Genomic DNA, 26220 nt, shown 5'->3' with positions numbered 1-26220 from the left:
ACGCCAGAAGACCGAAGTCAAAGATTACATTTACCCTGAAGACAAAGTCGAAAGCCAAACTGGAATCCTTCAATGGGAAAAGCTAATTAAAAACACCCTCCTACTGTTTTCCTGAATTGTTATCAGCAGGAAAGTGCTTCACCTCACAGATTCAAAGAATTTATTACTAGAAGAACAGACCTGGAGGCGTGTGCTTTGCTTTTACTCAGCTTCACTTTAACAAGCACAGGGCAGCTAGCCAGAGTGTTTCCACACAGCTAGAAAAGTACCACACACACACACACGCACACACACACACACACACACACCCACACACACCCCTAATCATACACATTCCCACACAGGATGTTTTGTTTGTTTTAAACGGGATTATTTTTAACGATGGGTGCCCCGGCCAACTCAACACTAAAACGGTGTTTCAGGGAACCCTACATGTTTTGTGTTTTGTATTGCTGCGGACAATGAACGCGCCTCTGCTGTGAAAATTCTGACCCCACGATTTCAGGTGTGTCCGACGCAAACGTTTTTTTCACCGGCTCAGGCCCGGGCCTCCGCTCGGATCCAGCGTTTCGGGAGACCAGAAAGGACCATTTTTTTGAAACCGGATCACAGAGCGGGATCAATTTCCAAAACGCTGGTTTCGTGATTCATGTCTTTTTTTAAAATGATGATACTGGTCCTCGTGCCGTCTCTCTATCCTGTATGTGCCAAATATGGCGCATTGGTTGTTTTTTTGTGTGTGTTGTTCTGTTGCAGTGTTTCAGCACCTCTGAGTGTCCTGGCCTGCCTAAAACATTTAGGCTTTGCTGGGCTCAAACAAAGTTCACACAAATCAAAATGCCTTATGACAAATGTGTCATGGGAGTGGGATTATGTAAATGGGAGTCAAGGAACTCCCTGCTCCTCATCGCATGGGAACATTTACCATCTCCCTTATTTTTCGTCACCACGTTCATTTAATTTGTGTCAACGAGGAAGTAAAAATAGTCCTTCGCGGTTCGCGCGTGGACAAACGAGACTGTGGGCGGAAGCGTGCAGGCATGTGGTTGGACTATTTAGAGAGAACAAACCGAATTCACTTGCAGTTTGTTTCTATTCATGCTAGAAGGTTGTAGGTAGTCTAAGAGGAGGCCCATGGCAGAGCGGTGTCCAGGGACTGTCAGGCCGGCCGTTGACAGGAGCTCAGCCAGGGTCTGGTACTATAAACACAACCGAATACCAGCTGGCAGAATACCACTTCAATTTAAATGATTCAAACTATCGTCCATTTTTAAGACCTCCTTGTGCTTTTACCTTCCTGGTTGTCATTAGACGTTGCTTCAATATGTCAACGTAATGTCCTTTCCTCATGATGCCACTTATTTTGCGAAGTGCAAGAAATATCACTGACACGTGATGCTGTTATGTTGCTTTTTGTAGAAATGACTTCTTCACCTCTGAGTGGCCTTTCGGCTCGTGTTCGGCTCCCCTTCCTGTTTCATCCGCTCTTTTCAGAAGCTCTTCTCGTCTTTGCTCCGGGGTTATAGGTCACAAATAAGTTTGAAATATTTTGGTTAGAGTACACTGCTAGATTGTCTTTAAATAGCTGGCTTAAAGGTGAAATCATAAAAGAAAAGGAAAACAAAAAAGACAACAACTCAAAAATGCTAAAGGAACAATAGAATAGCAAGTTGATTTATTAATAAGTTCATTTATTTTTAAAGACAACCTTAATAAAATGAATCAATTTTTAAATACTTTTAAATGCTATATACTTAATCATTTTATTTTATTTTTTTAACTTAAACAGAAACGCTAACTTGCATTTTTAAATGTTTACTTAAATGCTATTTTTAAAATGCCAACCCAAATGCCAAATTGTACTAGCTCATTTTGTTTTTAATGCATCCTAATACGCCCAAGTCACTTGCATTTAAATGCAAACCTAAATTTCAAATGCTTAACTTGTTTTGAAGTCTAATTTAAATACCAACTTCTTTTTAAAGAACTTATTTCTTAAGCCTCACTGAAATACAAAATGCTAAGTTGTACCAAATGCTAGCTCACTGTTTTTAGGTCCAACAGTTTAGCTAAACAAGTTGTTTTTGAAAGTTAACTAAAGTGCTGCAGCTATGCCAAACTTAGCTAGCTACATGCAAACTTGGTTATTAGATTTCAACCTAAATGCTACCTGCCAGCAATTTTGCTTTGTTTTTGTTTCTAATTGAAACTCAAATGCCAAACACTTTTAAAAACTGCTATCTAAATGGTAAGATAACTTTGACTCCTCGACTCCTGACTTGTTTTAAAATGTTTGTTTCCTCCACTTTTTAAAAAAAATAGGACATTTTAGCACTTGTAAAAGCTTTTCAACATGACATCTCTGTCCATTTTTGACGAAACGTTTAATTTTCTCTCTTCAGTCTGCATGGTGTGGACTCGGTTCTTAAAAATGCTGAGCAATCGTTGCATTGCTGTGCCAAAGAAGTCCTACCCTGGACCGTGGGACGGAGGAACTGCCACTTCGCAGCCGTCAAGCCACTTAGTGGAGCAGAAGCTGGAAGAGGAGCTGGAACGGTGTGTTCCAAAACAAACTTCACTGCCTCGTCAGCTACAGTGGACACGTGGCTTTTGTTGTGCCTCAAACTCTGTTCTGCAGGGACTGATTTTCTGCCATCGCTCGAGCCGAAATCCCATCTCACGCTCTGCTCGCGTCGACACCAATACACACAGGAGATGAACGTGTCTTTATTCAATAAATTCTCAGTGGATTAGCGGTTGGATTCGGCAAAGCTCAAATCGAGGCCATTAGCGGTTTGCATAAACACAGAACATGACAAAACGCATCAGAAGCCGCAGCTAGAGATTTACTGGAGGGCGCTGCCCCCACCTGTTCAACACGAGGAACAAAAAATCTAACCGTTCTATAAGTAGCAAGTATCTTAAATGCCTAAATGTGTCCTCCAGCAGAACAAATAACCCAGATTAGACAAACATAATGTTGTACTTTAAACATCTTCAACCTTGTGAAGAATGCTGCTGCCCCTTGAACTCAGCCAGCTGCTTCTGCAGGTGGAAAATTTCATCCAAAGTCTGCCTGAAAAAAACGAGACGGTTTGATTATCTTTAACGTTTTGTTTCACGTAAAGAGGAAATAGATGACTTTGGGGCGATGGCTTTACCTGTGTACGGCCTGGACCCTGCTGAGCTGGCAGCGCAGCCGCTTGGCGATGGCTTCATAGCGCCTGGTTTGGATCTGAAGGAGAGAAAATCATCAGTGAAACGTTTTCATTTCGGGGGATAATTCAATCCTCTGCTGTACCTCGATATCTCTCTTTAGCTTTGCATGAATCTCAAACTCTTTCTTCAGTTGTTCCCTTCCTTCGGCGATGGCTGTCTTCCACTCAGAGATCTCTCTCTTCAGGGCATCGATTTCCTCCTGGACAGAAGAACATTTACAAAAACCAACTACTTTTAAAATCGTTTTGTGTATGTTTTGCACCTTAGCCGTTTGCAGGGTTATCCCGTTTGGGTTTTGAAGATCCTCCTGGAGCTGTTCCTTCTCCTGCCTCAGCTTCAAGACCAGCATCCGGTTCTCCGTCAGCTCCCTGTGGGCCTCCGTCTGGCTCGCAGCCTGCAGGACGGCGTCTTTGTGGCCTTTCATCTTGTTCCTGTACGCGCTGAATTTTTCCAGAGCGGACCGGGCGGACTCCTCCTCGTCCTGCAAGAGCACGTTCAGCTTTACGTTCTCCTTGTTGATGCCGGCACAGCGGTCCTGCAGCAGCGCTCTCTGCTTCTCCAGATGCTCCATCTCTCCGTCCAGCAGGCGGATTTCTCTCCACCTGGACCTCAGCCGGCGCTCCACATGTGGAATTTCCTTTTCAACGGCATCCAGAGCTGCCTTCAATAGAAATGCACTGAATCATAACAGCACGATATGACAGACACTGCAGAACTGCAGTGGCTCGCAAAAGTATTCATACCCGTCCAAAAGTCGCCTGTGAGCAAAGTTTCATCAGACAAATGGTGAAGTTGTACCTGCAGGGATTTCAGAGTTTTCTGTTTCTCTCTCAGGGTCTCGGTCTGGGTGTGGCTGCGCTGACTGACATCCTCCACTGCCTTGGTTAGTGAAAACCCACAGGATTCCTGGGAGCCTGAACACGTCACCATAAATAAAACACCTCAAATCGCGTGTTAAGCCAACTTTCTTTTTTCTGTTCCAGCTGGACTAGAAATGAAAACACTTCATGCGTGAATACTTTTCATATATATATTTTCCGGTCGAGGTGAAATATGATGTGTGCAATATAGCCAGAGTTTGAGTTTGTACCACAAATTTGAACTGAAATGTAATTGTTTCCGTATTGCCCGTTAGTCGTGAAGCTAATATGCTAGTCGGCTAAGAAATATTAGGCTAATATTTAAACCTGCTTGGTAAAAAAAAATATATTTGTTAACATTCCAATATTTACTTCAGCATTTTTGCAATATTATTTCCTAACCTTTGTTATCCGGGAATTCCGACATTTTGTTGCGAACACGGAACCCTACAACGCTTTCTGACTTATTTATCACAACTTTATGTAACCGATGAAAACAAAGAGACTGATTAGGAGGACACAGATAAGCGCCTACTATAACCCAAAGATAAAACTACATTTCCCAGAAGTTTTTATTGCTAGAATTCCGGCTACTTCCGGTGTGTGCTTGCGTCATCAGCGCGCGCCGGAAGCAACATTTTCTTCCTCACCGGGGCTCCTAAAAATGAGCTGAAATGTTTCCCCCTCGCTGGTTCGGACTGTGCTGTCGCCGCAGCCGTGTACTTTCACGCCGTGGGTTTCCGTGGGGGGCCCCGAAGGGCCACAGCAGGCTAAGATATGCGAACTTTACAGAGGTGCAGCTCGGAGGCACCAATGCGGTCCCAAAACGCCTTTCGCATTGCGATGCAGGGGATTTGTACAACAACAACTCAGTTCAGAGGTACCTGCAGAAACTGATGGAGCAACACAGAGACGTCAGCCGGAAGCTACGACACGATCACCTCTGTGATTCAGACAGGAAAGCGCTGCTGAAGACGCACACAGAGCTGCTGCCTGTTGCTGGTCTGTTTGGGAGCATCGAGCAAGCCCAGAAAGACTTGGAGGAAGTCCTTTCGCTTCTGCGCAGTGAGTAGTGACTGAAACCTTTCGTATTCCTAAACGTAGGGGTGGGATATTCGTGTCTTTGGTTCATTTTGAACTTGTGCATACTCAGCCGGTACTGAGGATGGAGATCCAAACCTGATCCAGCTGCTCAGAGAGGAGGAGGCGCAGATCTGCAGCAACATTCTGACCTTGAGAAAACACGTGAGTCCCGTGCAAACATCTACAGAGCTTTAATGTCAAGGTCAGTGTTTATTTTTTATTTTTTTTTGCATTCAACACATTAATATCAGTAGGAGCTGTAAAAAAACAGGAAACAAACCTGTGGTTCCAAGCTAAAACACCGTTACCAGCATAATACCTGATGCTGACTGGTTTCAGGTATGTCTGTCCACCATTAGCCAACCAGTGGAAGGTATATTGTGCTTTCTAAAGATGGAACCCAAAGCCAACATTTAATGATTAGATAGTAGCTCAGAATGGATCCTTGCGGTACGCCAGTAAGGGGCACAGAGGCATCGAGCAGAAGAAACATCAGTTGAAACTCAGATATGATGTAAAACTGTACGATTTGACCCCAACCAGCTCTTCCTGTTGTCATACTTAAAACTGTATTTCCGCTCCAGTTAATCAAAGCTCTTGTGCCCGTTGACCCTCTCGACCCAAGCGACGTTGTGCTGGAGATTGTCTCGGGACGAACAACAGGAGGTAGGAAAGAAAACAGGCCTATTTTCCTTGGCTTTCGAGCATCAAATTCTGGTTCCTTCATTTCATTTTCCACGTTTTCTTTGGCAGCAACAAGATCCATCACTGCTTTAATATTGAAAAATCCACGAATGAAAATGAAAATCGGTTAACCTTTGGTTCTCAAACGATGATTCTTGACTCCGTTTCAGGTGACGTCTGCCAGCAGTTCACCAGGGAAATGTTTGACATGTACCGAGGCTTTGCTTGTTACAAGAACTGGGACTTTGAGGTTCTGAACTACTCGCCTGCAGAGTACGGTAAGGTTACCCAACCGAAAGAGTTTAATAATAGCACCAGTGATACCAATTAGATTTTTGTTTGCATTTCAGTAAAAAAAAAAAAAACAATCCTAAAGTTGTGTGGCCAACATTGCTTAACTAGGCTTGAAAATGGACTAAATGCAACAGTCTCTCTTCCGATTGGGTTTGATTGATCATAGTCAATCTTTACTGTGCTCAGATACACAGAGCAATGACAGTTGGCTGTCTTTAGGTGGACTGCACCATGCGGCAGTCAGGATAGCCGGGGATAATGTGTACATGCACCTGAAACATGAAGGAGGAACACACCGGGTTCAGAGGATCCCTGAGGTGGGCCTCTCATCCAGGATGCAGCGGATCCACACTGGAACTATGTCGGTCATCATCCTGCCGCAGCCAGTGGAGGTACACCCCAAACGTTTACCTCGCTTCTCTCTCTCTCTGACGCTAACCTCAAACTCTCTCTGTAGCTGGACGTCCACATTGACCCAAAGGATCTGCGGATCGACACGTTCAGATCACGGGGCCCTGGCGGCCAGAGTGTCAACACGACGGACAGCGCCGTGCGGATAGTTCACCTTCCTACAGGTCCGGTCTGCCAGAGGTCTTCCTGAAGTTACTGAGGAGCCGTTCCAGCTATAAACATGTCAGTCCCAACAGGAATGGCGTCCGAGTGCCAGCAGACGCGCTCGCAGCTGCAGAACAGAGACACGGCCATGCGCATGTTGAGGGCCAAACTCTACCAGAGCGTGATGGGCAAGGAGACCGAGCAAAGGCACACGGCGCGAAAGCAGCAGGTCAGGACACCGTTGAGAATCTGAATGACCAGACAAAAGTTCTCCAGAGAGAACATCACCCTAAGGAAGATGTTCTTTGGACCGATGAGACTAAAACAGAATTATTTGGACACCAGAACATTTTTGGCAGGAATCAAATACAGCATTCCAGAAAAACAAGAAACAAACACCAAAAACTCCTAATTACATTAATAAGTCCCTCCAGTCTTTCAACAAATCTGCAAAACTCACTCAAAATTTACAGATTCCCCCTTTTTTTTTTTTTTTTGACTTTTACTGCAAATTTTTCTCAAAATTGGCCAAAAACATTGAGTTTAGATGACTGCTGCCTCAGCCTTACTTGACGTCACGTTATACTCTGGGATCGACATGGCGATTGATAAAAAGTCACATTTAACCTCATACATTAGCACAAATATCATAAAAAGTTCTTAAAATACCTCTAAATGGCGCCAGAAAATCTGTGATTTTGGTTGCTAAAAAAAAAAAACACCAAAACAATCGCAAAATCCTGAATGGACTCATCATTGTGAAAAGATGTTAAATATGATTTCATTTTAAGAAACACTAACTGCATGCTGAAAACAAACAGCTATTTGTTGATATTTTGACATTTGCGTTAGTTTTATCAATACATCCTGGGACAAGCGGCCCTTTAGATTTTTGATGTGGCCCAAAATGAAAATGAGTTCGACACCCCTGCTCTAAAAGTTTGAAGGAGTCTCTCTGTCGGTTCTTTAAAATTTGAAGGTGCACGTACATTTCGTTTGTTGGAGTGGAAGAAAGATTCCACTGTGCTACCTGAATAAAATACCGGGAAGTTCCAGGCCTAGTCAAAGCTCAGCTTTTCTCTGTTATCAAGGTGGGCACACGCAGCCAGGCAGAGAGGATTCGCACCTACAACTTCAGCCAGGATCGAGTCACCGACCACCGGACAGGATACACCACCAGAGACATTAAGGTCAGATAAGAAGCAAATGTTAATATCTACCTATGTCTGCCTGTAAAATTGATTTGATCACAAGAAATGTTAACTTAGGGTAAAGTTCGCACTACTTGATGATGACTGAGTGTAGAGCAGGTTTCAGTTTGTGTTTCTGACCAGCAGTCAGAAAAAGGTGAACTTGTGACTCGTGTCCAGCTAAACCTCTCATGCATTTGGTTTTCAGGAGTTCATGAGAGGAGGGGAGGAGCTGGAGGAGCTGATCTCAGACCTGCTGGAGCATTCAGAGCAGGAGGCTCTGCTGGAGGCGGTAGAGATCGGCAGCTTTGTGACCGGACAGCCTGCAGACTGACGGACGGATGGACAGACAAGTAGGGCAGCTGGACTGATGAATGAAAAAGTAGACAATGAAAAAGGAAGTAAGGGTGCACCGATACATTGATGTCTTCGTTTAATAAGTCACCCCATTGTTGCTGACTCAGAAACTATTTATACAAAAAAAAAAAAATCTGCATTGACGAAAATCAGAATTGGCAGGTCAGACTTCTTAAAGATGGATGATCGGCCAGAAAACTGCAATCAGTGAACCTTTACAAACGGACGAGCGGATGGACAGAAGATGACCGGAAAGGTGGAGGACGCAACTTTTACACTACCAGATTCCACCCTTTATGCTTATCCCTCCATGCTTATCCCAAACCGGAAAACTGGTCAATGAAATTCCAGACCGAGTGGGAACTTCTCTCCATCACATCTGGAACCAGGCCCGCCACATCGGGACGCACGTCTCCATGCTGCTGCATATGTTTTTTTTGTTTTTTTTGGTATTAAAGCTGAACCGTCTGCCTTTCTGGTTATTTGCCAGTCAGGGTGTGGTGAAAACACCTATCAGCTCTACACACACACACACTCCCCACGTCACACCCTGTGTGTCTGTGCCAAGAGGCCAACAGCCCTGCTGGGCCTGGAGTGGGTTACATTGCCTTCTAATTGCTGGAAAATGATCATGTTGGATTGTCTCCATGTAATAAGATCCCAAACTATAGGAACGTTTCACTAACCTCTCTTCAAAATCACGACTTCAGTGCATAAGAAATACATTACGTTTTTAATCTGGCCAAATCCTGCTTATCATACATTCGGAAAAATAAAAAAACCTCCTAAAAAAAGTTCATATCAATCCATTGACATGTTCCTAGAAACTTTTACTTCCAGGAAAGTCTCCATCTGAAAGCTTCTGCTGGAATCAGTCGTCGTCGTCTCTCTGCCGGAGGCTCCTGTTCTTCCCGTTTTGGGTCTTGTTCCTCCGGAATGAGGCGGGTCCGCCCTCCTCTCCCAGAGAGGTGATGACACGTTCCTTGAACTTGGGTTTCGGTTCCGGCGGGAGTTCTGCCGGAGTGCTGGCCGCGCTCTCCTCCGTCTGGGGCAGCTGTAAATCCACTTTAGCACTGGGAAGCAGACAGGAAAACACCAGCTGATTACCTGTGGCCCACTTCATTCCATGTGTCGGGTTGGGGGTACTTACAATGGATCCTGTTTCTGCTGGACCCGTTCCCAGGCTCCGTACGGATTGGCTGCTCTGGGCCTTTTTACTGGAGTTCTTCCCACTGTCACCACCTGTGCTACTGTCTCTGGTTTGGGTCCTGACCTCTGCGCCGCTTCCTCTGGTTTTGTCTCTTTCTTTTCCTCTTCCAGAGCGTCTCCTGCCTCTTTATCCTCGCCTTCTTCTTCCGAGGGTTCAGCCTCTGTTTTTCTCTTCTAAAAACAAGAATTAAACTCACAGGTCTCGCTTTTCAAAATTCGCCCGAGCGTCGCCTTTATTTAATCTCACCCTGAAGTTGATTTTGGGGATTTTGGGCTCCGGATCCACTTCTCCCACCGTCTGCAGCTCCGGTGCCGACCCGTCGGACTCGGAGCGCTCCTCCCCTGCAGGCGCCGTCTCCGGCTGGGAACCCAGTTCCTCACCTGCATTCTCCTCTTTCTCTTGCTGGGTCTCTGGTTCCTCACTGGAAGGAAAGTCCGCCGGCTTCTCCCAGCTGGACTCTTAAGAGGAGACGAACAAAACCGACCCGGTTGACCTCTGGATCAAAGTTATAATAGTTAACTAAAACTAATGAAACAAGGAAAACTGTAATGGAGAAAACTTCTTGTAAAATGAAATGAATAAAAATGGCAATTAATGGGGGGAAAAACTATAACTGGAACTATATTTGGTGTTTATAAAACTAAAACATACTGAAATTATAGTACTCCATACTCCTGTCTGCACTTAGTCCACAAAACAGTGACAGCCAAAGTTTGGAGAAAACACCAGAGTCAGCTGGTTGTTCAACAACAATTGAATACGTTTCTTAAAAATGACCCAATCGACGTATTCATAATAATCACAATACAATACTATGACCTTTTTGAATTCTGCACCTAAAATGAACAAAAGTATGAAAAACAAAAGCCACTACTATAACTAACAAAAATTAAATATCAAACTTATGACTAATGGAAGCTAGCAAAACGGAGCGGGCTTAGGCAGGGACCCCCTCACCTCCTGTGTTTGTGTTGTAGAAGTACGTGTAGCCATCCGGACTCACAGCCTCCATCCAGGGAGAACCCGAGGAACTCTGAGGGGAAACAGGACCAGAACGTAGAGCTCAACGGGAAGCAGAATGTAAAGCTGCACAGGAACAAGAGCTTGAGGACAGAATTTACCTCAGACTGCTGGGACTGAGCAGAAGCTGAACTTCCTCCCTGGAAACCTTCGGGTTTTTCCCACTGAGACACTGCAGAACAGGAGAAATAAGCCGGAAATGGTTCGGGGTTCCGGCAGGAGGTTCTGTTGCATCAACCTGCCTCACCTCCTGTCACGGTGTTGTAGTAGTAGGTCTGTCCCTCATCGCTCTGGCCTTCCACCCAAACCTGCATCTCACTCGGTCCCTCTCTGGACTTCCTGCTCGCCTTCCATCCCTTCTTCTTCGTCTTCTTCTGCTGCTGCTGCTGCTGCTTTTTGGGCTGACTTCCCACCAGAGGTACAGGCTGATATTGAGAGGCTGCTCGAACTGGAGAACTCGATCCTGCAAAACACACTCAATTGAAATCCAAATAAAAAGCAAAAACACTTTTAATAACATGTTGCTGAATTACCATCTGATCCCCGTTGCATCCTCTTCAGATCTTCCTCGTACGCCTTGAGCGCTGCCTCCTCCATCGCTGCAAACTCCTTGGACATCCGCTCCTCCTTCTTTGCCTTTTCAACACTCTTTTTCTTAATCTGCACAGTGAAGGGCGGAGACAGATGAGCGGCTGCTGCTGGTCGGCCAATAGCAGGACAGTGTGGAAGTGTGGAGCTTATCTCTACTGCCAGTCCTGAGAATGATGCCAAATGAGGCACTTTCTCTCTGGCTGATCATCTGTAATGTTTATTTATGTTTATCCAAGTTCTAAACAGCAATATAGAAACAACATATTTTCTTCATTCACTATGCATCCATGGCAATATCCTGTATTTTCTTGCCGTCTCTTTCCAGTCAGTAAAATGTATTCCTGGCTCGATGCTTCAGTTTAAGTTGGTTCAAAACTACTTTATCAATTCAAAATGAAAATGATTTCATTTTCATTAAATAATAATTGCTTTGCTCAAGTAGAGTCCAAACTGGATTCTGTATAACAACACAAGCTGAGTATGTTTGTGAACTGATACTAGATATTATAGTATTAAGACAGGAAAATATTTTCGGTTTAAACTTTTATAACACGAGTAAAGCAACTACTATTTGTTTTTACCCCAAATGTATTTGTGCTCAATGTGTGTTAACTGGTTATTTGTCCCATAAATGAATATAAAATCAACATTTTTACCTCTGAAATTTTAGCAGCCACATTTTCTTTGTGATTCTTCCCTCTTTCATGGAACTCGATGCTCTGCAAGACAAACATTGGAAGTAGAAGCATCAAAGATTAGATCAAACATTAGAAGTAGCAGCATTACCTCCATAAAGGGATAACGATGTATGTTTCTGTAATACTCACAGGCTTGTTGTCAGCAATCCAGCACTTGCAGTACTGACAGAATTTCCTCGGCTGTGACTTCCAATAATCCGCCCTGGAAAAGGCACAAAGTTCTTGAATTAAAGAAGTGAAACACGCTGTCGTTTAGCTTTAGCCTTCGTTGCTAACGTAAAACACAACGCTGAATATTTAACCGGCCTGACGTCACAAATGCATACAGGTAGAAACCCGTGAGAGTTTTTTTTCCATTACGTACATTTCAGTTCTGCGTGGTCTAAGTAAGAAGAAACTGGTCAAAACGAGCTGAATATGAATACAACTGCCTTCCACATTTCAACAACCACAACACTGTCCTTTAGTGATTGCGTCATCATGCGTCGTCAAACCAAAAAAGCGTCCAAGTAAGAAAATAATGTATAAAGTTTAAATAATCATTTAAGGCTGACTAAACACAAAAAGTACGTACAAAAAGGAAGTAAGTGCTTCTAATAGCATAAGTAGGTTTTTAACATTTGACTCGTTTGTTTGACATCAGGTAACATTACCAATAAGGTGCTTCCCCCTGGTGGAGCATACGAAAACAACTACTCGTTTACCCTGGTAGTGTACTTGAAAATACTGTGAAAAACGACATATGGTGTCGTTAGACATGTTTTTTAATGATAGGCATTAATGTATATGAATCCCATATGGTCTAGCGGCTAGGATTCCTGGTTTTCACCCAGGCGGCCCGGGTTCGACTCCCGGTATGGGAAGACTAGCTTTTTACAGAATGGCTGCCTTTTTCAGCAACATTCTTAAGGATGCACTTTCGTGCATATGTACATATTGCAGTTTGAGGCATTACTGTCATGTCCTTGCTTTCGAAGTCAAAAACATGACTTTTATTCTGTGCGTCTCTTTGGTTTTATTCTTGCATATCTCTCCATGTCCTCTCCGTACTCCTCCTGGCTGTAATTAGTTGATTTTGACTGAGAGTGGCGCATTTCTTTAGCTGGCAACAGCAGCAGGAGAAGATGGAGGAGCTTATTTTTTCACAGGTTATCTGTCTCATAATATACTTTCATGACATGGAGGCAGATTTATATGTAAAAACCTTTTTCTTTACAAAGCTACATATGCCAAGATATGAATTGGCATATAATGGTACCATACCATGTTCAGGATGATATTGGAAGCATATCCAATGCTTCCAATAATGGACCATCCTCCTCATGAGACTGTCTTGCGAAAACAGAGTGTCTTCAGTCAGAGGCTTTTTCAGATTCGCTGTAATACAGACGACTACAGAAGACTTTCCTTCCATCAGCCATCTCTACCTATAATAACTGGTTGAAGAATCTTAACTAATACGAGTTACAACATTTAATCTCCCTTTGATAACAATAAAGTATTCTACATAGCTTAAATTTCACATTGTGAACTGAAATAACTGAACAACTGAAAAAAACGCACTACGATCAAATGTAATTGTCATACACAATGAAAACATTTTCTCTGTTTTAATGATACTGCTAAAAAAAAAAAACCTCACAAAATATAAAAGAAAGCGAAATAAAAAAAAAATCTTTCAGTTTATTTCTGTGAAAAGGCTTGCGTGCCCTTTTTAAAAAAAATTATTATTATTATTTTTTTTATTGCAAATAAAGAACATATCTGAACAATATAGAACATTGCTTGCGTGCACTTTTTTTTTTTTTTTTTTTTTTCCTTTTTGTAAACGACGCCATGGTTACGTCTGTTTTGAGAGCCACCGAAAACCGCCACGTCATCAGACCGCGTCAGTCCGCGCGCTGGCACGCCCCGTCTTCAGGCTGCAACAACTGTGCCGCGCCGGTGCTGGTAATCGGGTTCTCAGCTCCCGGGACGGCCCAAGAACAGCTCCATGGTGGCGTCCTCGCACCGGATAAACATGGACCCGCTGGTTGGTGCCATCGACCAGGGAACGAGCTCCACTCGGTTTCTGGTAAGACGGACAGACTGAGGAAACCGTTGGAGTTGCTTTGAATGTGTCACAGCTGGCCGTGCCCTTGAGCGATCTAATAGCTGTCACTCTGACTTAAGGATGTGTGTTAAAAAGAAAATGAACGTTGGGGAGCTTATTCTCCTATATGGTTTGATTCAGAAAGCTGTCTGATACAATAGTAACCTGTTCTAAGGCCATTGGAGGAACACATGTTACTATTATATATATATTTTTTTTATATCGCCCGTAAATGAACAAAAACCCAGTGTGGTGGCCACAGTGATTTACATTGTAAGTATATAAGGTCTGGATGTTGTGCAGCTGGATTGTTTTTTTTTTTCTAACACGTTTTATACGTCGCTCATTTGTTATGATGCATAACCATAGCAACAAGGGGGTTTACAACAAGGAGCAGCTGATTGACATTGTTAAAAGCTTGATTAATACCAGAAATGAAGCCAGAAATCCCAAAGGAGTGGAGAAGGAGACATCCTGGATGCAAAGAGAGGAGCAAGTTCAAATAATCTTCCATCAATCCTAAATTTGATGGAAGTCAAATTTAGGATTGATGGACGCAAATTTGTCATTGTGCTTTTTGTACAATGACAACAAAGGAATTCTGATTCTAATCGGCAACTTGTGATCATTAGCTAACAAGCTGGATGAATTCCAAGCTCTGGTGCAGAGGATGCAGTAGAAAGTGTTTTACTGAGACATGGCTGCAGGATCATGTCCCAGACTCCAACGTCTCTCTGCTGGGCTTCCTGAGACTTTTCCCTCTTCCTGAGCAGAGGGAAAAGAAAAAAGAGGTGGAGCAGCAGTGCTGGTCATCCAGGACACGTTACTGCTGTCGCCTCCGCTGTCCTGACATGGAACTCCTGGCAGTTTTCCTTCATATTATTTACCAACATAATTCACCAGTGTTATTTTGGCAACTGCTTATTCAGATGTTGCTGACAGTGCAGTCGTGAGTTTTGTTGTTGCTAAGACACAGACAGAGCATCCCAGTCCATTTGTGGCAATATCTGGTGATTTTAGTTAGGGCTGCACCAATTGCGGTTTTCTGGCCCGATTGCCGATTACCAAACTGTAAAAAGGCTGACCTGCCGATCCCGATTTTGGCCGATTCCAATTTTGTTTTGGTCTGAAATATTTCTAAATGTAACAAAAAAAAGTTGCTGAGTGGGGTGACTATTATTAACTGCAAATGTACAGACATGACCTGGTGGCAGGTCTCTCTGTCAAACCTCTCACTGCAGAGCAGGGCAGGACAGAGGTTGATTTTTAGACCTTTCCTGAGGCAGATAAGATCAACGAAGAAGATCAGCTTCACTTGCAAGTATCGGCCGATCACTGATCTAAAGAAATTAAGTAAATCAGTACATTGCTAGGGAGTATACATAAGCACGATGATTCTAAGCGTAGAGCTACAGTACAATATTTGTATTACTTCCATTTTTAGAAATTTACACACACGATGTACTTTTTAAATTATGCCTTTGGGATTCTTTTGATTACGCTTTAATATAGAAGGTTTTATTTAACAATATTAGAATTGTGATTTATTTTTGTGTTAATAGAGTTAACTTGTTGGTAAAGCATTTTTTTTTTTTTTTTACTAAAACAACTATTTAGTATCCACAGTTATGGAAACGTAATCCAAGGTCTGTTAGACTAATATTCTGTTTTAAGTTTGGACATCATTAAGAATTCAAACTTTAGAAAAAGACTAAAGATAAATGTCATGTTAGTAAAGTGATTTAAGTTTTTTACGTAGTTTGGTTCTCGTGTAAAAGTATAAAAAAAGAGCTGTCAGTTGAGTTGCTTTAATTTTATTTTCAGGTGTGGTTTGTCATTTGGGGCCAAGTTTTTTTTTTTTTTGTTTCTTTTTATGTTGTCTTATTAAAATGACTCATCATTTCCACCTGTTTTTTTTTTTAAAACACACCCGTAGAGTATTTACCTCTAACTGCAGGTTTTGACATTGTTGGCTTGTAACGAGGTTTTCCTTCGGATCGGATTTTGCAGCTGCGACGTTTGAGCGACGAATGAGCCGCACCACGAAATACAGATTTCACTTTTGCTCAGTGACACTCAGACACAGGCCGTGTGGTTTCTGTTGTTTTTGCGAATGCCAGTCATTTAAGCGCTATTTAATACTTTCCTTTTGGGAATAAAATGATCTTTCATAGCAGGGCACATAAAAGCAAGCTATAAATTGCAGCATCGTTTTTTGTTGTTGTTCTTCTCCATTTTCCAGGTGTTCAACTCAAGAACAGCAGCGCTGCTCAGCCATCATCAAGTGGAAATCAAACAGCTCTTTCCTAAGGAAGGGTAAGGCCGGCCTCTCACCTGCTGCCTGATGTTGCCTCGTCCCACTAATGTGTCCCTGTAATCGTCCTTCTTGTCCAGATGGGTGGAGGAAGATCCCAAAGAAATCCTGCAGTCGGTGTACGAGTGCATAGAGCGCGCATGTGAAAAACTCACATCGGTCAACATCGACGTGTCAAACATTAAAGGTACAACAATTTATGCCACGACCGAGTGTTAGCACCAGGCTAAGAGAAAAGAAAGACTTTTGACTATAAAGTCGTGCGGCAATAATCACATTCTCTGAATAATAATAACAGGATACAGTTGAGATAATACTGTAATAAATATTACCAGTCAGAATAAAGCTGTAGTATTAGATGTAGTAATTTTATGAGAACTCCTCCACAAAAGATGATAATCAAAACGAAAATGAGCGACGTTGTTGTGCTCTGGTGTTTTACAAATAAGGAAATGCTTAACTTGACCTGTTAAAAGATTATCATAAGCAGGTATAATATTTATTCATATCTCCAGTGCTCAGATTGCCAAATCAATTGTGCTTGACTTTTTCCTCACATGCGTGATTGTCGGCCATTGTTGTGTTTAATGTGCTGCAGCTGTTGGAGTGACCAACCAGAGAGAGACCACGGTGGTATGGGACAAGCTGACCGGGGAGCCCCTCTACAACGCCATCGGTACCGATCTCTATGGCAACCGTTTGTTTAATATGCCGTCGTACTGCGTTCGGAAGAGGGCAAAAGTCATGTTTGGGAGATACAGCGGCGGCATAATCACCCCATTGAGGGTTGCGGGTTCTATTCCAGGAATTTATGTAAGGAATGCGTATAATGTGTTTCCATGGGAAGACTTCGAGAGAAATTCTTAAACATTATTCAGCTAGACGTCACTAGTAGGATACAAAATTTATGCTAACAATTTGCAGCTAAATGTAGCTCCAAGTGTAGCTAAGAGCAACGAATTGCTCAGATTTTGTTTTGTGTTCCTGTTTAGTATGGCTGGACCTGCGAACTCAGTCAACGGTTGAGCATCTTATAGAAAATACTTCAGGGAGAGATAAGAACCACTTGCGAGTAAGACTGAGACCCGACTTCTTTCCCTGATTCATTGTTTTTATTTATTTTGGTGTACATCTAATGGGGATTTTGTGTTGCCGCAGCATAAAACGGGCCTCCCGCTCAGCACCTACTTCAGCGCCGTGAAGCTTCGCTGGCTGTTGGACAACGTGGAGGCGGTCCAGCAGGCCGTGGCTTCTCGCCGCGCCATGTTCGGCACCATAGACTCCTGGCTCATTTGGGTCCTCACAGATTTCCTGCCTCACCCCTTTTGTCGAGATCGGTGGAAGTTGTAAATGAACGGATGAAGCAATGTTGAAAGTTTCCAAATGTCTTCCTAACAGTGTCTGACGGGGGGGAAATCAGACGGAATCCATTGCACAGATGTGACCAACGCCAGCAGAACCATGCTGTTTAATATTCACACAATGGCCTGGGACCCAGAACTTTGCAAGTATGGCTCCTGGACTCGATTTTGTTTTCATTTTTATTTTATCATGTTGAAATATGATTCATTTTGTGTACATTTATGGTTTCAATACATGAGCAAAACCGCCGACGCGGCTCTTACCAACTGGGTTTGTACTTTCTCAAGTTCCGACTATTGGACAGTCGTGCACCATTTTTGGTGGGATGTAATTCTGTATTAAACTTATGATGACATTCAATTAACATACAAGATTACAAAATATTAAATTATAAAGGTTTTAGGAATTTATTCTTTACAAATCTTAATCTTGAGAAACATTGAGCTCAGTTGCATGTAGTTGTTTTGATGTGAGATTAATGTAAGATGCATCCCTAAAATAAATACCGTAGCGCCATTAGCTGCTAGTGTAAGAAGAAACCTGAGTGGATTCATGAAGACAAGCCAACATTAATATAGTAAAAAGATCTAAAGAGTCCAAAAAAATGTACAAGAAAAGATGTGATTGTTACAATCGACATTGTAACAATGCAGGAAGGGATAAGAAAAAAAAAAGCGGGATAAAAACATTTAATGAGGGTTCATTCACTTTCATCCAACTCCAGTCCGGTTGTCTAGAAAGTCCGTTTCGTTTCGGGGAGGTGTGAATGCGAGCTCTGATCCGAACAAAAAAAAAAATGAAACTCTGGTCTGCTCGGTTGAGGAGCGGTTCGAGTGAGGCAAGCGGACCGGAGACCGCTCCAAAAGTAGGAAACGGACTACACCGCAGGGCATTCTGGGTAAATACAACCAAAACCAAAAAATGCACGTGACAGAAATGCTCCAACCACTAAAATCTGGCGCCCAAACACCCAAATGGGCAGACAAGATGGTTTCGGAAGTGATCGGACCTCAGTTCTGAAATCTACTTTAAAAGGCTTCTGGAAAAGACTACACAAGGTGGCAGCATAATTGTAAAAACGATTATTTTTACCCTAATCCTAATCCTACAGAGATTAAAATGGAGGACTTCCAGGGCACAGAATGTTCTCCTGCTTATTTCTTCCCTTGGTTTACTTTTTTTATTTTTTTTTATAGATATTTTGGTGTTCCTATGCACATCTTGCCTAAAGTGAGGAGCTCATCAGAAATATACGGCCTGCTGGTAAGACGCAGACTGTTTCTTTGTGCAGTTCAATCCTAAAAAAACGATCCTGCTCATTTGATTGATTCTGAAGTGAAACGATGTATAACAAAGGTTTTATCTTTTTGTTTTCTGTAAGAAATGTGTTTCCAGGTTGTTTTGAAGGTTGACTGATAAATTCTTTTAGGCATTTTTTTTTTGTGTGTGTGCAATTATCTCTCTTTTCTCACTGTTAGAAAATAAGTTCTTGCTGGGTAAGTGATAACTCGTCCTCACTCTTTTACTCACCATGTGACCCATTTGGCTTTTCCCCGTCAGCGGCAAATAAATCCACCATTCCAAAACTCCAAATGTGGAGGAAAGGTCCGCACCTTCACAGACGCTACGGAAAAAAGATTTAGTGTTGCCAAACGATATTTCATTTTTCAAAGATCAAAGTCGGTTTTGTCAGCTTGATTTCAGTGTGATTTAATGAACATATTTAAAAATATTGATTTGATTGTACAGAGTTTAAGTCTGCGCCGATGCTGTATTTTGTTGTCCGAGTATCTCAATCGAATTAGCAAAAATTACAAATTATTAACAGAAATATTTGAGTATTTTTTATAAATGTTTTAGATACAAAATATCTTAAAAATGTAAGATTAATTGAAGTATTAGATATTAGACGAATTATATCATTTAATTATATGTAAACATTGGTTTAATATTTGACTGGAAAACTTAAACACGTAAGACATAAAAGTCAGATTTTGCTGAAAGTAACCATTTTTTCCCCCCTTAAATCTTTAGGTAACTAAATTTAATAAAAATAAGGATAAACATTCTTTCGTCTTGATGATTCTGTATTTGTTAAAACAAGTCTCTTACTATGAGACCGACCCTGGATCTATTTTAGCTGTTGGGGATGTTTTGGATGGTGGCTGTCGCTGTTGGCTGCTCTGCTGGTTGTCCTTCACACTCCACTCCTTCATCTCTTTACAGTTTTCCTTTCACATCGTATTTCCTCCATAAACGTCTAACCCTAATTTGCATGTGGGGGGTGAAGACTTTATTTCCCGAAGATTCACCCGTCTATCTGCTGGTAGAAGTCGGCTGCTTTCCTGTTATTTGACTTTGTTTAGTCAAATAACAAGTGATTTATTTTCCTACGCCTGTGTTACCTGAGCTTGTCTATTCATCATGTTTAGACTTGTTTTCACCTTTCATTTTGTCAAGTTATAACATTGTTTAAGATGTGTTAACTTTTTTTTTTTTTTTTCCCCCCATTTCATTTTAATGAAAGTTGAACTGTTAAAACTCGTAAGTTAGTAAGACCAGAACCAAATGCTGGATTTGAGTTGAAATTTGAATTCGGACGCAGTTTCAATCTGTGCACATTTTAAATTCTCCTCGGAAATTAAATTGAGATTCAACTTGGAATGAATAAAAATTTTGATAACAAATAAAAAGCCGGATTTGAATCTTGTGGATTTGATTTTTCCGTGACAGAAAGCCGGGGTCCTGTCAGGTATTCCCATCTCAGGGGTAAGTCTGTCATTTTTTAAATTCTAAATATTCATGCATACCTTACATTTATTTAAACTCTAACGTTTCTTTTGAACCAGTGTCTTGGTGACCAGTCGGCTGCTCTCGTCGGTCAGATGTGTTTTCAAGATGGAAGTGTCAAAAACACGTACGAGCTTTCTTAAGCCCTGCTGGGTTTTTCCGATAAATCATTTTTGCTTTAAACGAACGACCATCCTGTCTTTAGAAATCCAGCAACACTTTACCTCTGTTATTCCTGCAGGTACGGAACTGGATGTTTTCTCCTGCGAAACACTGGAACGAAGGTCATTTAGTTTTTATTTCAAACAGACAAACAAACAAAAATAAAATAATAAAAGTGCATAAACTGCAGTGGTGCGTGTCGACTTGCAGCCTGTCATGTCTAACAACGGTCTGCTGACGACGGTCGCTTACAAAATGGGCCGGGACAAACCCGCCTATTACGCTCTGGAGGTACAGTAACGTTTCTGAACTATTATCATGTTTGACTTCATGTAGTTCATTTTTATCCTACTGGTCTACTGTGCCTCTTTGGCTCTTCATAGATTTACCTGAGATGATTTTAAGTCTAACATAAAATAATGCAATAACATGCATGTTTTATTTTTCTTCTCATTGTGTCCTGAGCTATGTGCTGTTTTTTTTATATATATATTGTTTTTCATAAATATCAACATCCCACAGAAGAAAGAAGATGCCTCCATCCTATTTTTTTTCAAACATTTTTTAGTCAGGGCTGAGCGTTTGTCGCGTTGTTTATTATTTTATTGTGACAAAAATGTTCATTTATTGCCACAATAAATTCCAATAATGTTTCTTTTGACCATTTTCTCCGCAGTTTTTTTTTTTCCATTTAGAGTATTGGTAAATATGAATAAATGTGGAAAAGTGATCAAATGCAGCTTAGTGACAGAAATCCCACTTATTAATGTGACTGGGGTCAGAAAGAAGCATATTAAATATTAGAATCACACAGGCATACGCAAAGTTACCAAAAAAGGAGTAATAAGTCGTTATTGTCATTTTTATCATTATCACAATAGTACCACAATATATCGTGATAGCACAACATAAATTTATCTATTTCAAAAACTAAAAATAGCAATAAAACTGTGGTTCTTTTGAAATATGAAACATTTCCTGCAGTAGATATTCATCACAAATTAGCAAGTTGTCTTTTTTTTTTTTTTCCCTAAACATTTGCTGTTCTGCATGAGTTTATTTTTAGCTGGACTGGAGGTAAAATGGCTCCTGCTCCAGAGTCAGAAGTGACATGCGGTGTTTGGATCATTTCTTTTCTTCACAAAATCAGCTTTTTTTTTTTATTTATTTATTTTTTTGCCAAGTTGAACCTATTCGAGTCACGAACTCGTCACTGAGCCTTCCTGCTTGTTGTTTCCTGTCGTCTTGTTGCCCAGGGATCCGTGGCCATCGCTGGAGCCGTGGTCCGTTGGCTGCAGGACAACCTGGGAATCATCAGCTCATCCGATGAGCTCGGTACGTCCTCCGTCAATCAGCTGCAACTTTTTTTTTTAACATTGTCGATTCGCTTTAGATATATATATATATTTTTGCTTAATGTTTCCTGATTTAATTTCCTCATATCTGCAGAGTCGTTGGCCAGATCGGTCGGCACCTCCTACGGTTGTTATTTTGTCCCCGCGTTTTCTGGGCTCTACGCTCCGTACTGGGAGCCCAGCGCCAGAGGGTACGAGCAACAACTTGTTCACGGCGCAGCGTGATAAAGCAGCATTATTGTGACGTCAGATGTTTTCTCCACAGGATCATTTGTGGGTTGACTCAGTTTACCAACAAGAGGCACTTATCTTTTGCTGCACTGGAAGCCGTCTGCTTCCAAACGCGAGAGGTAAAGCTCAGCTCGGGAAAATCTTCTCAGAAAGTTGGGGGGGAAACCAGTAATTAGAGCAATTATTTGTGTGTGGATGCAGATCCTGGACGCCATGAATCAGGACAGCGGCATCCCTCTGACTCAGCTGCAGGTTGACGGAGGAATGACAAATAACAGGCTGCTGATGCAACTGCAGGCCGACATTCTCTGCATCCCTGTCGGTGAGGGAAACTCAGGAGGAAAATGGCAGCAGGTTGTGGAAACATTATCAGCACAGAATACCGAGGGATTGTGAATTCATCCCCACTGAGTCGATACTTTGTGGAAGCAGCTTTAGCTGCTATTGCATATCTGGCCGCCGTTTAGATGATCATTGGACAAAATAAAAATCTGCTTTCTTCAAATGTATGTTTATACTAACTGGAAACCATCTTAACTTAAAGACTGTGATCATATTTATTAGAACAAAAAACGTATTCAGACCGTCTAGTAGATTGCAGTTTTCTGGCCGATCATCAGTCCTTAAAAAGCCTGATTTGCTGATTCCGATTTTGGCCGATGGCGATTTAAAAAAATTTATATTTATCTAAAATACTTCTGCACCATGAAGTACAAAAAACTCAACTGGAACGACTCGGACCGGTTCTAAAAATCATGAAACAACGCTGGATGGACTCTGGACCGACCTGGTTCTGTTATGTAAAATGCTAAAGTTAAGGGTGTGATATGAAAAAGTCAAATAGTCTTTTAACTATAAATCCATTTATGAAAGATTTTTTTTAGATTTTTCTTTTGCAGGAAACAGAAACGAGAAACAATCTGGAAAATCAAAAGTTTTCAAATATGTATTTGCTGAATTTATTAACCTGTTGGAAAACATTTGTACATGCATTGTTTTCCATAGAGAGATCTTCTTAGTTAGTAATGAATTAACAGTAATGCTGTTAGCAATTGACATTTTCCAACTCTCCAAAATGGGCAAAACAAGAAAATGTGATTTAAAAAAAATTGTTTTTTTTTTTGTATATGTTTTTTCCTGTTTGATAGACTGTGATGGTGTGGTGATTGTGTGAATGTAAATGCTCCAACCTTGTGGTGTTGCCCGCAGTGAAGCCGTACATGCCGGAGACCACGGCTCTGGGGGCGGCCATGGCGGCGGGCGCGGCCGAGGGCGTGAGGGTGTGGAGCCTGGAGCCGGAGGACCTGAGCGCCGTCATGTCAGAGAAGTTCGACCCTCAGATCAAACTGGAAGGTAAAAGCAAAACAACAAACCATCAGATAAATCCCACATCCGTGTGGCTGAACGCGGTCGGGTTGATGCAGCTGTGATTGTGGCGTGCAGAGAGCGAGTTTCGCTACGCGAGGTGGAAAAAAGCCGTGAAGAGATCCATGAACTGGGAGACCACACAGACCGAGAGCCGTGAGTACAAACGTTTGTATGTTTTCAGCCACTAATTCGTGTAGCTTTTATGATATGAAGCAATTAACCAAACGATGTTCCAGTGTTTCCACTTGCCACACCAAACTTCCCTCCCTGTATTTCCAAGTAATCTGCTTAGATCATCGTTTCCAGATCTGGTCACGCTGGTTGGAGACGGCTCCCTGCTCCAACACGCGTCAGTTACTTATATGCTTCTGCATAAGCTGAAGATAAGCTGTTGAGCTCATTTATTCCTTCATTCCAGCTGTCAAAAACATGCAGGAGGGTTTGTGTAGGCTGTAGGGGCTGAAGCTAACCGCTCTGCTAATTTGAGCCAATATGTGTTTATTAGCCAACAGAAAAGCACATAGTTGACTCATGAAACATTTCACCACCAATCTGGGCTCACTTCTTAGAGAGTCACTTCCCAATGTTTCCGTTTTGGCCTCAGATCAAAACCATCACCTGAAACCAGGCAGGAGCGGCTCCGACCTCAACTCTGTTAAAATCAGCGGATCCCTTTAAAGACCTGCTTTTGGTCTTTAGTTCTTCTTTTGAGGAAGAATGGAAGTCGTTCCTGTTCAACTCTACCACCCCGGGGAACAAACCGCTCCAGTCAACGATGAATCAGGACGTAAATATGCGTTTGCAGCTGCAACCGTTGACTCATATCCTCCCTATTCTCTCTGTTCACTTGCAGGGGCGAGTATCTTCAGCAGTATCCCGCTGGGATTCTACATCATTGGCAGCATGCTGATGTTGGTTGGGGCAAAATACCTCGCAGGTCAGTCAATCTGTTGGAATTTGCACCTTGGAGACAAAGATAATAATACAAATGTAACTTTTAATTTTAACTTTTGAATTAAATCTTATGTTTAGTTAAACATAGAATAGAATTGTCACTTCATTTACTATTACTTAAAATTTCTTTAAAAAAAACAAACAACTAAAGCATTAAAAAAAAAAAGCCATTTATTTTGACAAAGTAAAAATTGTCACTTGCGTTTTTTTAAACAAATAATTTCAATGTTGGGGGGGAAAAAAAGAAAATATCTGTTTGGTGTAAAAAAAAAAAAAAGAACAGAACAGTTCTGAACAAAGTCTTTGTGACTGTCTTCAGTCAGAGGGTTATTCAGAATCGTTGCAATACCGACTGCTACAGAAAGAAGCTTAAATAATATGAGTTTCCCTTTTGGATCGATGGTATTTATAAATTAAATGGAAGAATTATTTTACTTTGGGTTATTTATTTTTTTTTTTTGTTTAAAAGAAAAAAGGCACAAGTACAAATTTCTCTGTTAAAAAAACAACTTTTAAAAATCTCGACATGACCAACCTGATGATAAACATCAGCTCGAAAGCAGGAAGTTGTCTCAGTTTCAGTTAAAATCACCTGTTCTGTGTTTCACTGCCAGCCAAGCGTTACAGTCACGCTTTAACCCGGTTATTAAGGATTAATTTGGAAAAAGATGTCAATCATTTGTCGACATCTCCTTTTTTTTCTTTTTCTTTTTCCATCTAAGATCATGTTTAACCACCTAGCAACGCCCACTGAAGCAAAGCCAACTGTGTTCAAGCTGAAACATGATCCCCTGTTGACTCTGAAACCTGTTCTGTCGTTTCTCAACCTGATCGCAGGTCGCCTGTAGTCCCAGAGGAGGCGCTCGACAGAAACCAACGCCCGGCCACCGCTCCTCCTCCTTCCTGCACTTTTTGCTCCCAAGCCATTCCAGGAGAATAAAGAATCCAGACAGCTCTGAGCAGAAAACAATTTTTTATTCTACTTTGTATATCTGTAGCAGATTTAGACCATATCGGCATGAAGAAGACTAACTTAGCTAGGTTTTTCTTTTTTACGGTGTAGATATGAATTTTAGACTTATTTATTGTGGAAACTAACTCAAACTAATGTTATGGGGTCTAATTTGGATTTCCGCGTCACCGTTCGCCTGCACGTTTTGTGTTTTGCTGTTCTGGAAGCTCACTAGTGAGTTTTTCCTTTCGAGCGCTTTAAGTAATTCTTTAGTCTGGTACGGGCAGCGTGTCGACACGTTTAAATGGAGGCGGCAAAAGGGAAGGAAGAGTTTTGAGAAACTGGAGGCTTTTAGTAGACACGAAGCTCCGTGTACGGCAAGAAAAAAAAAATGAAGTGAAACTCGTATTAACTCCAAAGCGCCGTCAACTAAAATCTCGCAGCCGAAGTGCTTCACACGTCTGAAACCTTGGAAGTGAAAATATTCAGATCAGACGCTGTGAAAACGTGCAATATGCAAACCCTGCCCACACATCTGAACTGCAGAGCAGCAGGATCGTGTGAGGAGATGTTGATTTATTCAGTCATTTGAATGAAAACCTACGCTTGAGGAAATATTTTTACTGTAAAAAAAAAAAAAAAACCTGGACTCCATGCTGACCGACTTCCTTTCTCTTTGGTTCAGGTTTGAGGAGTTGAACTTGTCAGTATCCCATCGCCCATCCTGCTCATCATGTGTACAGATCTGTGACTATACTGTATGAAGGGCCAGTGCTTCTGCTTGGTGCCAGAACAAAGGGGTGTGTGTGTGTGTGTTTAAATAATGTCAATTTTCTCTGTAATTTATTAAAACTGTGAAGTCCTTTTGAATTATGAGTC

General features: G+C 41.7%; 4 protein-coding genes and 1 non-coding gene across 12 annotated transcripts; 3 read left to right on the top strand and 2 right to left on the bottom strand.

Moving 5' to 3' along the window:
* Positions 1-2705: 2705 nt before the first annotated feature.
* Positions 2706-4712, bottom strand: ccdc122 (coiled-coil domain containing 122). Of its 6 annotated transcripts, none has more exons than XM_023329592.1 (6): positions 4482-4712; positions 3963-4133; positions 3482-3876; positions 3302-3418; positions 3162-3235; positions 2706-3076 (listed from the first exon to the last, which is right to left on the bottom strand). In XM_023329592.1, exons 1-6 carry the CDS (start codon positions 4504-4506, stop codon positions 2998-3000), a joined length of 861 nt encoding a protein of 286 aa, XP_023185360.1. In that variant the 5' UTR covers positions 4507-4712; the 3' UTR covers positions 2706-2997. The 6 variants fall into 6 exon arrangements, with proteins under 6 accessions (XP_023185360.1, XP_023185359.1, XP_023185357.1 ...); XM_023329591.1 differs by having other exon boundaries at positions 2706-3072; XM_023329589.1 differs by having other exon boundaries at positions 3302-3876.
* mtrf1 (mitochondrial translation release factor 1) lies at positions 4699-10520 on the top strand. Of its 2 annotated transcripts, XM_023329586.1 has the most exons (10): positions 4699-5144; positions 5233-5324; positions 5747-5828; positions 6017-6124; positions 6360-6532; positions 6598-6715; positions 6788-6924; positions 7787-7885; positions 8094-8238; positions 10430-10520. In XM_023329586.1, the coding sequence occupies exons 1-9, from the start codon at positions 4754-4756 to the stop codon at positions 8217-8219; spliced, it is 1326 nt and encodes a 441-aa protein (XP_023185354.1). In that variant the 5' UTR covers positions 4699-4753; the 3' UTR covers positions 8220-8238; positions 10430-10520. The 2 variants fall into 2 exon arrangements, with proteins under 2 accessions (XP_023185354.1, XP_023185353.1); XM_023329585.1 differs by lacking the exon at positions 10430-10520 and having other exon boundaries at positions 8094-8710.
* Positions 8953-12243, bottom strand: wbp4 (WW domain binding protein 4). The gene is made up of 10 exons (XM_023329587.1): positions 12126-12243; positions 11891-11963; positions 11720-11782; positions 11006-11132; positions 10720-10935; positions 10574-10644; positions 10410-10485; positions 9699-9910; positions 9393-9625; positions 8953-9315 (listed from the first exon to the last, which is right to left on the bottom strand). Coding segments are annotated over exons 1-10 (1275 nt in total). The 5' UTR covers positions 12128-12243; the 3' UTR covers positions 8953-9113.
* Positions 12244-12552: 309 nt separating this feature from the next.
* Positions 12553-12624, top strand: trnae-uuc. The gene has a single exon. It is a non-coding gene; the product is annotated as a tRNA-Glu (tRNA).
* Positions 12625-13645: 1021 nt separating this feature from the next.
* Positions 13646-26211, top strand: LOC102232902 (glycerol kinase). Of its 2 annotated transcripts, XM_005807820.2 has the most exons (21): positions 13646-13835; positions 16096-16169; positions 16248-16354; positions 16766-16843; positions 17160-17239; positions 17326-17463; positions 17566-17675; positions 18726-18792; positions 19008-19025; positions 20263-20298; positions 20379-20446; positions 20561-20603; positions 20692-20772; positions 21738-21816; positions 21931-22027; positions 22102-22186; positions 22269-22389; positions 23277-23420; positions 23511-23588; positions 24289-24372; positions 25227-26211. In XM_005807820.2, exons 1-21 carry the CDS (start codon positions 13755-13757, stop codon positions 25235-25237), a joined length of 1680 nt encoding a protein of 559 aa, XP_005807877.1. In that variant the 5' UTR covers positions 13646-13754; the 3' UTR covers positions 25238-26211. The 2 variants fall into 2 exon arrangements, with proteins under 2 accessions (XP_005807877.1, XP_023185021.1); XM_023329253.1 differs by lacking the exon at positions 19008-19025.
* Positions 26212-26220: the final 9 nt, after the last annotated feature.

Source organism: Xiphophorus maculatus, chromosome 24 (genome assembly GCF_002775205.1).
Source record: "Xiphophorus maculatus strain JP 163 A chromosome 24, X_maculatus-5.0-male, whole genome shotgun sequence".
NCBI lineage: Eukaryota > Metazoa > Chordata > Actinopteri > Cyprinodontiformes > Poeciliidae > Xiphophorus > Xiphophorus maculatus.
Note: the sequence above shows the minus strand (reverse complement) of the source record. Positions and strands in the feature narration are given on the sequence as shown.

Excerpts from the sequence above, each read along its gene's own strand:
- ccdc122 (XM_023329588.1), bottom strand. The coding sequence starts at position 4,506 with ATGTCGGAATTCCCGGATAACAAAG. Across the intron at positions 3,877-3,962 it reads CACAGGCGACTTTTGGACGG|CTCTGGATGCCGTTGAAAAG; the intron begins GTATGAATACTT and ends TATTGAAGGCAG. Across the intron at positions 3,073-3,161 it reads AGGGTCCAGGCCGTACACAG|ACTTTGGATGAAATTTTCCA; the intron begins GTAAAGCCATCG and ends TTTTTCAGGCAG.
- mtrf1 (XM_023329586.1), top strand. The coding sequence starts at position 4,754 with ATGTTTCCCCCTCGCTGGTTCGGACTGTGCTGTCGCCGCAGCCGTGTA. Across the intron at positions 5,145-5,232 it reads AGTCCTTTCGCTTCTGCGCA|CCGGTACTGAGGATGGAGAT; the intron begins GTGAGTAGTGAC and ends GTGCATACTCAG. Across the intron at positions 6,533-6,597 it reads TCCTGCCGCAGCCAGTGGAG|CTGGACGTCCACATTGACCC; the intron begins GTACACCCCAAA and ends CTCTCTCTGTAG.
- wbp4 (XM_023329587.1), bottom strand. Across the intron at positions 11,133-11,719 it reads TGGCTGCTAAAATTTCAGAG|ATTAAGAAAAAGAGTGTTGA; the intron begins GTAAAAATGTTG and ends TTCACTGTGCAG. Across the intron at positions 10,936-11,005 it reads GATGCAACGGGGATCAGATG|GATCGAGTTCTCCAGTTCGA; the intron begins GTAATTCAGCAA and ends TGTGTTTTGCAG.
- LOC102232902 (XM_005807820.2), top strand. The coding sequence starts at position 13,755 with ATGGTGGCGTCCTCGCACCGGATAAACATGGACCCGCTGGTTGGTGCC. Across the intron at positions 22,187-22,268 it reads TCTGCTTCCAAACGCGAGAG|ATCCTGGACGCCATGAATCA; the intron begins GTAAAGCTCAGC and ends GTGTGGATGCAG. Across the intron at positions 23,421-23,510 it reads CCCTCAGATCAAACTGGAAG|AGAGCGAGTTTCGCTACGCG; the intron begins GTAAAAGCAAAA and ends TGTGGCGTGCAG.